This window comes from Acanthisitta chloris, unplaced genomic scaffold (genome assembly GCF_000695815.1).
Source record: "Acanthisitta chloris isolate BGI_N310 unplaced genomic scaffold, ASM69581v1 scaffold7302, whole genome shotgun sequence".
In the NCBI taxonomy this organism is placed as follows: Eukaryota; Metazoa; Chordata; class Aves; order Passeriformes; family Acanthisittidae; genus Acanthisitta; species Acanthisitta chloris.
In genome coordinates, this window is record NW_008662131.1 from 44178 (window position 1) to 58231 (window position 14054).

Below are 14054 nucleotides of genomic sequence, written 5' to 3' on the forward strand. Positions count from 1 at the left end.
AGGATACTATGAAATTCTATATTCTTACCTCACTTTTTTGAAAGAAATAGTGTTCTAAACACCATTAATTGCTCTGTTGTATGAGAAAAATAGGAAACTTCATTTATTGGACAAATGCACTGATTTGCCCTGGCTTTCTAACAACAAAAGTCTGCTTTCATGCTGCAACAGGCCTTATTTTATGAGGATGAAGACTATCTTGAAGTTTGCTATACAAAATGTACATCTAACAGAATAGAACAAAGCTTTTAACATATTGTCTGAATCTTTGTATGGTCAGCAAAGTCCATTTTTATTGATGCTATATAGAAGGCATAAAACCTAGTTGACCTCAATCAACTAGTCTCCCAGGGAAAAGACCTCTGCCAGCAAATGCCAGATACCAAATATGTCAGAGAATTTTCTGTGTGACTTTTATTTCTACAAGCTGAGGACAAACTTGCTTTCCCTGTCCAGGCTCCAGATGCAGTGTGTGACTCCAAGATGCCAAACTGACCAAACAGCCCACTGGCTTGACCAATGAGTCAAGCAAGAGCCCATTGTGTGTCTGACCCTTGCACTTCTCTGGCCAAAACAGCCCCTCCACCAGGCAACAGCACCACACACAGATTTTGTACACCACTTCTTTTTCCCAGTTAAAAAGCCATGAAGTCTCATCGTGACTAAGAATGAAATGTGCAATTTTGCATGTAACACAATTAGGCAAGGAGGGGTTCAATATCTTATCCCAGAGTACATAGTACACACTTTGGAAGTGAAAACTGAACTCCTACATTCAACCACACCCTTTGCCAGTCAAGACTGCATGCTTCCAGAACACAAAATGCACAAATAAAATAATCACTGACCCAACTGCACCACACACAGCCATGGCTGCACCCCAGCAGGCTTCTGAATGAATTGCAACCGAAAGAAAGTATTTCAAATGGAAAAAGCACGTCTTTTGTTTTCTTCCTCTTACTTCTAAGATGCAAATCATCACAGAACATCTCCATAGGGCTCCCAGTCCTTGGGTAGGTGAAAGTTTACAACTCTCTTTATATATCTGTCTCCCAGGTAACAGAACACTGTATTATTTGCTCTTTTACCAGTCTACTTAAGGCAACACATTTTAAAAGGGAATGGAAACTAAGTGCAGTGGAATCTCTTACCTGTAAAACTATTTGTGAAAAGTTAAGCAGTTTGCACCTTAAGTTCAACAAAGAGTATCCACAGAAAAGCAAGCAAGCACATTACACACAATGTAGGATCAGGGTAAAGCAACTGTAGGAAGTTTTGCAAAACAATCTTTCATTTTATAACAATTTCACAGGGCTATTTTTGTAGGATCATTTCAGACCAAGACATATGTAGGCTAAATAAAAAGAATAAGTAGAAAGCACTGGTATTAAGAACATATAACTGGATAAAATGAAAGCAATTAAAACTTTACCTCGAACAATAAGTTGAGCAAAATTTGATACTCCAGAACCTCTCTCTGATTGAGTTACACAGCGGTATAAATCCTGGTCGGTTTTTGTCACCTCTTGCAACTTAAAGGTAGCAGCAAATCTTCTATGATTGATATTTTTAGTCTGAGCAACTGGAATATCTTCCCCATTTCTTCTCTGAAAATAAGAGTAACCAAAGCAGAGTTATCTCATAAGAATATAAAAGATATTTATCATTACCATTGTGCAAAGAATGCGCACAAAACAAAACCCCAACCCAAATGCATTCACCTGTGCTGCATTTCCACAGTAGAAGAGCTCAATGCTGAGGTCCCATCAAGAAACAAGCAGTACTCAAAAGCATTTCAGAATCAAGTTTGGGGGTGAAAAGCCCAATCAGAAATTTGCACTGGCACAAAACATGACCACAGGATCCTCAACTGTCATTGCCTTATAGCTGGAATCATCCTAGGTGAGCCCAGCAGTAGCAGCTGTAGCCCTTAGAAAATTCATTCACCTTTAAGCAGATTTATAACAGATACACTGAGTGTACTGTAAGAAATATTTAAACAAACCTGGAACAGGTGGGGATTTCACAGGTTTTCAACAGCTCTTTTTCAGCAACCAAGCAATGTTTCCTTTTTAATGCTCCCTTTTATCTGTCCAAGTTCAGTACCTTCTAAAATTGTACCTTTGTTATACTAAGCATCACCTATCCATCTAAAGCTAGGTGAAATAAAAAGTGGAGAGCAGGAAGCCACTAAAAGAGGAATAATGTAGATCTCATTTAAAGGAAGGAGCTTAAAGTTCTTAAAAAATCATAGCTACCACAAATCACTGAAAAATTTAATGTCTGGAGCTGTGGGGCAAGGTGAGAGGTCAGTAAGGTAGAAACAGTTTGAGCTCTTGTGGGATCCCTTTTCCTTATTACCATTCACATTAAAATGTTCAATTTTTATTTCAGTTGAAAAACAGACCCTCCACCAAAAGTCAGCATTAAAAAAAAAACCCCAGAAACATGCACCAAGTGAACAAATGATGACACTGCTCTCTCCCATAGATCAACCACACATTATTCCCTGACCAGGATACAGTTTCTGAGCACTCAGTTTCTCAGTCCCTAGAAAGATGTCAGCATTTGCTTGTAACCACCCATTCTGCTTGATATGTAGCAAAACATGACCTCTGTGGACATTTTTAGCTCTAATCAACCCCTGGAATGAGAAACTTCATTGAGGTCTTAAACTGCAAGCTTTCTAACACCAGAATTGCTACTGCTAAGCCACAGAATTTAATAACCTGAAAGCCTGTGGCAAAACACATAGGGGAGAAAAAGTTAATGCTGCATGTGTATATCAGCCAAACTCCTGTCACAAGCAGGAGCTCTTCATAACACTCAGACACTTCATTTTACATCTACCCCTTGTCATCTTAGCATGGGTTAGTCACTCTAAACAGTTTTGTGGTAGATTAGCCAGGGGTTCAGCACAGCTTCAAACTCACTGAAACAAGTATTCATTTTAACTACTAACATGTTTAAATAGACTAATTTCATTTATACCAATCAGGAAGATTTCAGTCACTACAAAGATCACGCCATCACTTTTAGCAACAGCAGGTTTAATGGTGTGACTCACTTCACAAAGACACCATTGATTTTCCTCCCACCCAACCACCGTTTCTGCTGTTACCCCAGCAACAACAGGGAGTTACTCCCCAGGGGTAAGTGCTGTCAGCAGGACTGGGACAGAAAGAACAGTGAGATACCAAGGGTGAAACCAGATCTCCAAAAGAAAATGGCATACGAGACACTTCCAAAAGTTGCTCTTACTTCTTCTCCCTAAACAGTCACCATTCCGTAACCACCACAAGCCTGCTTATCACAAGGATGCTCTCTGACAGGGTGTTCCCAGGACAAAAGCAATGGATGTTGGGCACTTGGAAACCTGGATCAACCACAGCGCAGCTGAGTCACTCCGTGACAGAGACAGACTCCCTCCTCAGCTCTGAGAATCTGCCTCTGATTAAGGAGAATCAAGGAAGCTTATTGATGCCCGCAAAGACTCCTATGGAGTAAAAGGCTTTATTGAACTTCAAGGAGCAATGACATTATTAAATTCCTATGTCACACAAATGAGGGAGGATGCGAAAGGCTTTATTTTGGTGCTGCTTAAACAGCAGTAAAATTATTTTGTGGGAGGTGCACCCTCCCCTCCGGCTAGCTGGCTTCTGCTGATAGGAAAAGTTAAATCTGAAAGCAGATTTCAAGCTACTTTCCCCACCATCTCAGTTTCAACCAAAGGTTGTCTGGAATGATAGCTCAATATAAACCTTGGGTCTAGTGCCTTGAAGCAACCAAAATAAACAAACCTCATAGTACTTTATTCCTCCCATGCTCATCAGTGCCTGCATTGCCTCGCCACACCATAGCCAGCCAGCAAAGGGAGGTCAAGCTCCCCTACTAAACACAAACTTGCCATATAATCGTCAATACATACAAGTAACTTGTGTAATGCAGTCATTCTTGCTTTGCTACGAAGTGAAAATAAATATCAGAATTTTATAAAATGATGGACTACCTTTCAGTAAGTCCAGTGCTTTAAACTGGAATGCCAGGTACTCAGTCTGCAGCAGAGAAGCACATCCAAGCTTGCTGTGTAAAATAATTTACACTCTGAAGCTCAGAACTTGCTTACTTAAGCTCATCTGCACACTTCATGTTGAGAAACAAAGTGAACTGGGCTCCTACTTAAAATGAAATATTAATGCACTTTCAGAGAAATTAATCAAAATAAAATTTAATAAGCTTTACAGTTCTAAACCAACTACGCCTCTGATTTTCTTTTCTATTTACATCAGTGATTTCCTACCACGTTATCTTATAAGGCTTGGAGCTGTTGCTCAAATTTCTCTGTATTAGAACTTGTTTCTTGGGAATCCAACTGCACAATTACATTTTCAAAGTCTTTCTTCATGTACAGCTTATCCATTAAAATATTTTTCCATCATTAAAATGATGAAAAGTTCAAACAGAAGAGAGTTCTCACCTAAAAATGAATGCTAAAGAAAATACCCTGCATTCATTTTTGGCACATATCCCTTACACTGGTAAGCCATTAGCCAGTCAGAGTTCAGATGCACTGCCATGATCTCTTAATTAAATTCTTCTTTTTAATGTCAAGGCATTACTACTGATTTTAAAGGAGAGGGAAGAAAGGCAGCAGTGCTCTCTGCTTATTAAGGGCTCCTGGTACATACTGTTTCAATTTATGTCCTACTCACACTGAACAGAGCTTGAAAATGCTGCTCAATTAGGTTTTAAAAATTCAATTTAAAATTAATGTGGAGTTATACTAATGGGTAATGGCTGTACTCTGTGCGATCCTTGGTTCCTCTAGTCCCTTGCTGTCTGATTTGATAACCCTGAATTGCTCATTTAAGAGAGGTCACCACCAGGAAGTTCTCCTCCTTTTGTGAAAGTAACTCTGGGCTTCAAGAAGAACTGCCCTCTATAAATACTTGCTTAAAAGAAATATAAGGCTGTGAAAAAAAACCCTTATTTATGGCATTTCAGGCATTTAAAATTATAACCTTAAATAAATCTCTCTGACTTCAAGGTTATTTTTAATTTGATAGGAACATGATTCTATTAAATTTTTTTCAGGTAATGAAATTAGATCATCTCTATTTTAAATAAAGTCAACAGCAAAGTCTACGCAGTTACAAAAACAATCATAGGTAAATTAATAATTAGTCTTAAATATCTTTTGTCTTATGAAAGAAATCAAATGTTTAATAAATATGAAAAGAAATTTTAGTGGATCTTCTAGAACCTGAATGGGACCAGAAAAATTTAAACTCGACATCTTATTTAATTAGTAGAATTTAGGTGCATTTCTAATTTTCTTATACAAATTTAAAATTCATCAGCATTTCTCCCTCAACTTTTCAGGTTGAAAATTAGTGGGTTTTGTTTTTTTTTTTAAACAGCAATAAGATACCTTTCTGTGGCAATGTTCCCACTAAATTTTCTCAACCCTTTTTTTTTTTTCACAACAGTGATTTTTATAAGCCTGGACAGTTCAACCTTACACATCCCCATCCCTTTCCTTCTGTAAACACCTTAAATAAGTCCACTCCACTGCTAATAATTACAGTCAACTCTGGTTGCTTTCTCAGGCTCTCGGCTGGATGCTGGGATGCCTCCAGAGATCAGAAGATGTCAACACTTTGGCTGCAGTGACACATGTGTTCCTCTGGCAGCAGTGCCCCATCAGCTGGCCCCCACCTGCTCCCTCCTGTGCTCATGCAGAAAACCAACCTGGAACAAAAAAAAAACCTTCCTGAAAGCAAACTCTCTCCCCATATATTATCCTCATCACCAAACGGATTAGCTGGTGATCAGATTCACTGCACAGCACTGGGAGCAGAGGAGGGGGCAGGTCACATGTGGTGAGCAGGGCAACTCGGTCCCCAAAGGTGCAATCATCACTTCACCGGCAGCAGGAAGGCTGGAAGGACGACCCTACAGCCCAGGGAATTAAACCTCTACTGCCTTAAGGAAAGGAGAGTTTCTAATAACATGCTCCAAAATGTTTCTGGTTTTACTCATTGTGTAAAGGGAGAAATGTGGTTTTTTGAGGGATGGGGAAAGAAAGAAAAAATTTACAAATTAAAAAAAAGAGGGTTGCGTGTGGATAGCTTGAATGGCAGCAATAATGCACTATCTCTGCCAAAAGATGATTTTTAAAATTTAAAACAAAAAATGTGAGGGGAATAAACAACAGGAATAACTACGCTGTTTAAATTTTACTTTCACACAGCTGTCTGTCACTTCAGTGCACACAGCATATGCTTTTACAGCATTTAGGACACAATTTCCAAATGGAGAAAAACCTAAAATAATTTCTAAAATAATTTCATTATTATTATTTTTACTTTAGTTTCTTATTTCACAACAATGTCTCAATATATTTTTGGCACTTTAAAACTTATTAACATACTAGAAACATAATATATCTCTTTATTGTAAGAAATTATAGATAATATTTTCATTTATTTCCTCACAAAAGTGCAAATGACTGAACAAGGAGATGATTTTTTTTCCATTTTTATTTACAAATATACAATTTAAGCCAAGGAAATATTTTTTAAGCAGAACATGAATTGGAACTATAGCTTAAATAATACTCCTAGATAGTCCTATGTTCTTCTTAGTATACAAAGAGGTGAAGTAAGAATTTCTCTTTTTGATTGATTTTTAAGAAGAAGCATGCAGTTAAACATTTTTTAAGTAAGAAAGTAATAGAACTTGTTTTCAGTTGCTGGTCTCCTACGTGCACGGCAACGCAGAATAAGATTCTACTTTTCAATGAACAACACATTCATTTATTATTGGGAAAAGCAATACAGCTTTTCCCATGTAAACATATACTGAAGATGCTGAATAAATGTGCAAAGCCAAAGCACTGCAGTACAGAAAGATTCATGATTACTTTATATGTCTTGCTTACATGCACTGCTGTTACTCAAACTTGTCCACTTTGAAGTAGCTCAAATTTCTGTCGTGCTACACTGAACCTCCTCCTGAAGAAAGCAAGGGCTCTCATAAAATAATCTAATTGAGAACCATCTGGCCCTTCAGAGGTGGCAATTCTAATTTATTTTATTATAATAAAAGTCACCAGAGGCAAACTAGCAAAATTCATACTACCATGTCCCTGGCCATTCCACTGTATAAATAAGAACACTCACTTTCTCTGAACATTTTAAAGTCTCTTATTTTGAACCTTATTTAACACGTCACAAATTTTTTAAAAAATAAGTGTATTTTAAAGAAAATAATAAGAAGGCTTTTCAGAAAGTTATAGTTCTCAAATGCAGTGTTGTTAATTAAAAAAAAACCAACATGCATAATTCACAGAAATATGAATTCTGGATACAGTGATTAAAGATCTATATCACCTTGAGCAGTGCACATTGAACTACAGTATTTATCCTGCAGTACAATACAAAAAAAAATCTCATTAGTTAGTAGACAAGGAAAAAAATTTTTAAACCCCACTACTGAAGACCGACACCCCACAAAACAGCTCCTCGAGCACTTTTCAGCAGGCAATCTTGCCCTTTTCTAAAAGCAGCCAAGTATACCAGCTGCTCTTATTCTTCTGTAATTCATTAAGTCCTGCAGCTATTTGCAGAAACTAGGGCCTGGGGTATTAGGCTACCTACCACACATCACACCACTGAGGAGGAGACAACCTGAATTCCGGCACTAAGAGACAAGAGTCACAGGACAGAATAGCCAAGGAATTTACAACAGTATGTATTGTTATAAACATTACCCTAATTTCAGGTGTCTCATTTACATGGGCGCTTAAGCCACTGGCTGGCTGAGGAATCCCTATCAGGACTAGCGAGAGGGACCAAACTTCCACTGTAGCTGGTCTAGGTGCAAACTACAAAACAGCAGGAGAAGGCAGCACCTGGTGTTACAGGTAGTCACTGAGAGCTGTTGCCCAGCACCACTGTGGCCATGGGCAGCGGCACAGCCCCCGGGCACCTGATGCTCCAGCCACCACAAGACCCAGGATGAGTGACAGGAATGACAACCCCAAAGGCTGCTGTGTAAACTAAATGACTGGTAGCTATGCAGACATGAGGACTTAGTTAACTGGGGCAGAATTAAATTAAGACTAGGAGGATTACAGTATTTCATGTTGCTGAAACCTAAGGTGACCGGGCACCTCAGGGGAATGGCCATATTTATCCAAGAAGCTGATAAATTGAGGCAGGAGAGAGGGAGAATGGTTCATCCAGGGTTAAATGACACAGATAGCTCAAAGATGAATACAGAGGGGAAAAAAAAATCAGAAGAAAAAAATCCTTTGTGAAACAAACAAGTTATTAATACTATAGTTTTCACTGGTGAACACTCTATAACCGTGTCAGAGTCAGCACTGTGTGAAACAGAATATATGAGGAGCCCAGTAGATCACTTCAAGGCAGCTTTTCATACATCTTCCAAATAAAAAAAGTTTGGAAAACCAGAACGTCTGTCACACAGCATAAATATGACGAGGTGAAAGTGCATGTAAAATAGACAAATCATTGGAAAAGAGTCTTCTATGCCTCCCTCTTCTGTTGATTGATTTCAAAAATATCTTTTCTATAAGTAAAAGCACCTAATATGAGACAAATGAGGAAGTGAAGTTTCCATGCAAGCCTCAAGCAAAACAGGAAAAAAAAAAACCAACCCAGATCTTACATGCTGTTTGTCCACCGTCAGTAATGAAGATAAAGGTAAGATGATGTAGACTCGAGCAGGATACTGGCTGATCAAAGAAGGTTTGGCATAAACAGCACAGTTTGCTGTGCAAATTAGTACTTGCTTTGGGCAGATTATGTGATTATCCAAAAAAGTCTTGTCTCCCCAGAGGCTCACCCACCATTCCTGTCACTCAGGGAGAAGAGTGAACCCAGAGCCATAGGCCCTCTCTCCTCCCACATCCTCCACACAACATCATAGCTTCGACTCCTCCTTAGGGCCTGACTGACTTATTTCAGTTCAAAACCAAAAAGCATTGAACTTGACACTTGACCAAAACCAAAAAGGGGATCAAAACTCTCCATCAGTTCTACAGCTGAAACCCTGTGGACTCTAACAAGGCACCTTCTGTGAAATTTCTCTAGGCCCCACAAAAGAAAAAAGCAAAATAACAAAGATTGTCTAAGCTTCTCCAACATTCAGAGTGTGCTCAGCTCCCCTTAACTCTCGGAGTCATAAAATTTGTGCAAACCAACAAAAAACACTCTTCAAACATAATCAAAATGGCCAATAGGCAGACACACTGTAACAGCAAATGTTTAACCATCAAACTAAAGAAAGGGTATCTTAACTGGTTAATTAACTGTATCAAAATGCAGTGGGATCTCAAAAGGCAAAGTTACATTAGAAAACCTCATAGAAAAAAAACCATGTAAATGACTTAAAGTTAAATTGAACGTGATTCTCCTATTATAGATACATTTTTTCTGAGACCCCAAGTGAGCCTCCCAACATTCACTGCAGCAAAATGGTTCACCCCAAAGTTCCATGGCCCACACTCAAACCCTCCTGTTGAATCCATGCCTTCACCTTCTGGGTACAGCAGGAAGAAGTGAATTGTGTGGCATGATTTCTTTTCTCTGAGAGGAAATACTGTCCTTCCAAAAAGCAAAACAAAAGCACAATCAGTGTTGCGTGCCTCAACCCCTTGCCAGAGGCACAAGTTCATATATACACTGTCCAATCTAAATTCCTGGAATACTATATTGGCCCCGCACAATGCATCATCACAAGATACCAGCTGCACATGCCCAGTCCAGACTTGTTAAAGAGCATGTACACACAGTACTTAGCAAGAAAAATGAATGCTAAATATCACATCACATTCTGTGGCAATCAGCACCAAAACCCAAGATGCTGGTGGAACAGGGCGTTGAGGGTTATGGCAGCTTTCTCAGCAAAGGGAGCGAGATTCGGCCAGTTGTCTGAGCCCGAACAGACGCTCGTTCATTCTCCAGTAACAGTTGGTACCGCTGGGAGGTCAGCCCGACTCCATTGTTTTTACAGCAATTTGCATTTTATTTTCCATAATGCTGTTTAATTTCACTTTTTCAATTATTACTCTCAGGCAATTGCTTTAATTATCTGTTATTCCACAAGGAAAGACACTTTCCTCTGGCGGAGAGAAGGGCTGCATCAGACCGTATTAACGCTGACGAGCCTCTCCACGGGTGAGAGCGGGGCTACCTCGCCAGCCTTGGCAGCCCAAGTGGAGGGCGGTTAGCCAGCACCCACAGCTATTGCTGACAGATTGGCCCGCTCACCACTGCTCTGATGGCAATCTGCACAGGATTACAAGGCACGTATTAAACTTTTAAATGCATGCGGTCGGTACCCCTTTGAATTTCAGATTCGCCAAAGCAAATGGTATCACCGCAGACCGTGGCAAAACACATCGGATTGCAAAGCCAGAACAAGCTGCTTTCCCTAATCCAATGCTATGTTAATGCAAAGCTCAGCAATGATGGATGGACTCATTAGTGCTGCAGTTATCGCCATCTGAACCAGGTGCCAAGACATATGGTTTAACAGATGTTCTAGCAAAAAGCTCTATACTCTGCACTGTGCGAGTGTCCAGTTAAACCGGACATCGATAAGACACTGAAAATCGTATTGGGCTTCTGGGAACCACAATTGTTCCCAGCTCAGGAAGCTGTTAAACACAGCACAATTATGCAAAAAACCCTATTGCTCTGATATCCCAATTAGATCCACAGAACAAATGCTGGACAATACATAAACTGTCTTCTGGAGTCTTTCTGTACCCAAATGTTATTTAGTCTACTCAGTTAATTCTATTTCTCTACTATATTAGTAAAAAAATGAAGCTTAAACCTATGGAAGGTTTCTCCAAAGAGAAATCTCCAAATCAAATGGGCAAACAGAGCCCCCATCCCAATCCTGCATTTTCATGTTTAGAATGCCCCGTGTGCACTATTCTTCAAACATTTAATACTTAACACACATCCATTCTGAGCACAGGATTACATGCAGAAGGGACTTATTTACTGAGGTAACTCCACTGGAATGCATGGCATTTCACAGGCAAATAAACAGAATGAAAAGAGGGTCCTGTTTATACTCATTCACCAAACCAATGTGCACAACACAGCAAGGTGCATCAAATGTTAATAAATGAAAATTTTTTTTATTCTTTAAATGTCTTTGCAAAGAAAGACAATTCATAGGTTTCAGGAAAAAAAAGAAAATCAGCAGTAAGTGGGCCAGAAGTGATTAATTATGCTGTCTTTACAAATTATAATAATTTCTTTAAGATTACATGCACACTTATATTCACAACCTGCAGGAAAGAATGTTTCAACAAGAACTTCTGCTAACTCCAGAAGCTTCTAAGTCAGAGTATACCAAAACATAATAGTGAAAAAGTTAGGTTACTGTCTTGGATTTGGGGACTCCAATCACATAACCCAGTGCGTGCAGTGGCACCAAACTACAGCTGTTGGTGTTTGACATTTGACAGTGGAAATTTTAAGAGGTGACAGAAAATACTGAGGCAAAAACCCTCACAGCATTACATTCTGAAGGGGGTGGAAGGCAAAAATGTTACTATGCACCAAGACTGAATGTATTTCAGAAACAACATCAATGCATACTTTTAAAAAAACAAACTAAGGACTTTGAAACTCTTTCAGAATTTGCTAATAATTTCAGGCCATAAAGAGAATCCTTCAGGTCCCAACTGTAAAAGATTTGATAGTAGATTAGGTTGAAAAGGTGAAGAACAAAAGAATTTGAGCGGCATTTTTGTCTTGCTCCCACACCCACTATTCACACTTTCACAAAAGGTGTGTTTCAGATGATCTTGTTCAACCAGCTAAATGTCTTTATCTGTATCAATATTTGTTCCTTATTAATGTAGCTGCAGCTTTTAAAAACGGCTGTTATCTTTACTGCTTATCTTTCAATGCCAGAGCTGTGACTGTTCCAGACCTTGGTCCACCGGGGCTGCAAAATACAGGGGTGGGAAGGAAGGATGTCAAAGGAGACCAGAGACCAGATACAATCTAAAAACAAACAAACAAGAGCAGAATCTGCAGCCGTGAAAGTCAGAAGAAGTTCAATTTTAATCCCTATCTGTTGGAAATGTTTTACACACATACATTTATAGAAAACAGAGTTGATGAAAATACTGTCATTACAGCAGCAAACACACAGGAAACAGTGTATTGAAATGCTGTGCCTATTTTTATCCACTTTAATTTTTAGGCCCATAAAGGCATGTGCACTTACCTATATATACACTGGGAAAACCATATGCACGGAAATGTGCACGCACACAGATCATCTAAGGTATGATCAGGGCTTTCCCCAGTACTAAAACAAAAATGAAGTTTACATAGGGTACTACAAGGAAACACAATACCAAGATCCCCACTTCTACTTCAGTTTAGGGTGTTACAATCTTTCCCTCTTCCCTGCTTCTAACCAAAAATACCAAACTTTTCTCTACAACCAAACTAAAAACCACACACCTAAACAAACAGTCATCCCCAACAATAAAAACCCAATTTGGGTCAAAATCCTTTTCAGTCCAATCACTTTCCTGAATTGACTTGCTGGCAAGCTGTAAAAGCTCCAGTGTCAGTACAAAGCAGGATCAAGAGGGTGAAGCTGAGACCATGGCAGCTCAGCCCAAGCCTGGCCAAAGGAGCAATGGGACTGCAGGACTCTGAACACAGAGCAGGGTGGCTGCAAATTTTTTCATGTGCTGCTGAAGTTACTTTAATCCTTCTCAAAACAGAGGGCTAGAAGAGCCAGGGAGCACTGGTAGAGTCTTGAACGAAATCTATGCCTGCACATTTCTACTACTTCAATGCAAGCCAATGAGATCTTAGATCACTTCAGATACAAAAAGCCTAGTGTCCCAAATTGTACCTTCGAACTTTCCTTATCAAAGAACGTGTTTTAATAGCAAATTGTTTGCTGCTTCCCCCCCACTCAAGGAAATAGTTTTTCCTCTTTCAATAAGGACATAACCAAAAGCTATTTTCTCTAACACAGTGTGCTTGGAAAGTGCCTTCTTCCCCACCACCGTCCCTTTATTTTTCATTTTTGCAATTCCCTTTTTTTTTTCCCCTCCAATGGACTTTCTTGTTATGAGAAAAATACATTCCTGGAATGTTTCAGCTGAAGGCTCTCAAAAACAATTACTTAGGCATCTGATTTGATCTTCCAGTTCTTCCTTTCAGGGTATTTGGGCTTTATGAATCTCTGGTTGGGTCAAGGGTTAAAGTGAACCTTTATGAAGTTACACTCCGGTGCCTCATGAGGCCCATACATATCCACCCCAGGTTTTAAGGAAAAAGGGTAACTTCACTATTAGTAGTCCACAAGAGTACGAGCTTCAACTGCGATCTAAAGAAGGTAATTCAGAGCGGGGAAGTTGTTGATTCACGTTTATATGGGGCGAGAAGGATGGAAGGGTGGAACGATGAGTGAGGAATAAAAGAATCACCTTTAAATTGATGAAAATTTTGCACTGTTTATGAAAAAACAAGAATGGGAACAGAAGTTCAAGTGTATAATTTTAGTAGCAAGGTATCTTCAAGAATATGAGGGCACTTCATAAGAACAAGCCAGCAGAGTTATAACCTTCAAAGTACCTTATCTTTCGCACTGTGAGAAATTACCACATCTGTGATCCACATCCACACACACATACAAAAACAAACCACCCATGAAGCATATGGAGGGACAAAACATATGTTTTCTGAGCTGATCTGGCTGCTAACTGGGCTTCTCAGGGGAGTGAAAGTTAGAAAGGATAATCTGTCAGAGTTATCTGACTCCAAGGAGTGAGCAATAGGGAAGATTTCCAGCTGGCTTTCTCTATCGGGTCTTTCTGACCCAGGATCAACTGAAAGTGGTGCTTCACAGGTTTGCTGGAATGCTGCTATTGCTATTGTCCTGTCTCTGACCCAGGGAAACCCAGCTCAGTTTCATTTTGTGTGCTTTGTGTGCTCTATTTGGCAAGTCTCTGAAATCAAATTCCTCTT

At 39.4% G+C, this 14054-nt stretch overlaps 1 protein-coding gene across 1 annotated transcript in view; it reads right to left on the reverse strand.

Annotated features, from left to right (window-relative positions):
- LOC103798229 (receptor-type tyrosine-protein phosphatase kappa-like) overlaps positions 1-14054 on the reverse strand; it is a gene marked incomplete at both ends in the record, with an annotated part of 133304 nt that overhangs the window by 29376 nt on the left and 89874 nt on the right. The window contains one exon of the mRNA XM_009070480.1: positions 1433-1607. Coding sequence (XP_009068728.1) covers positions 1433-1607 — 175 coding nt within the window. The remainder of the gene's footprint in view (positions 1-1432; positions 1608-14054) is intronic.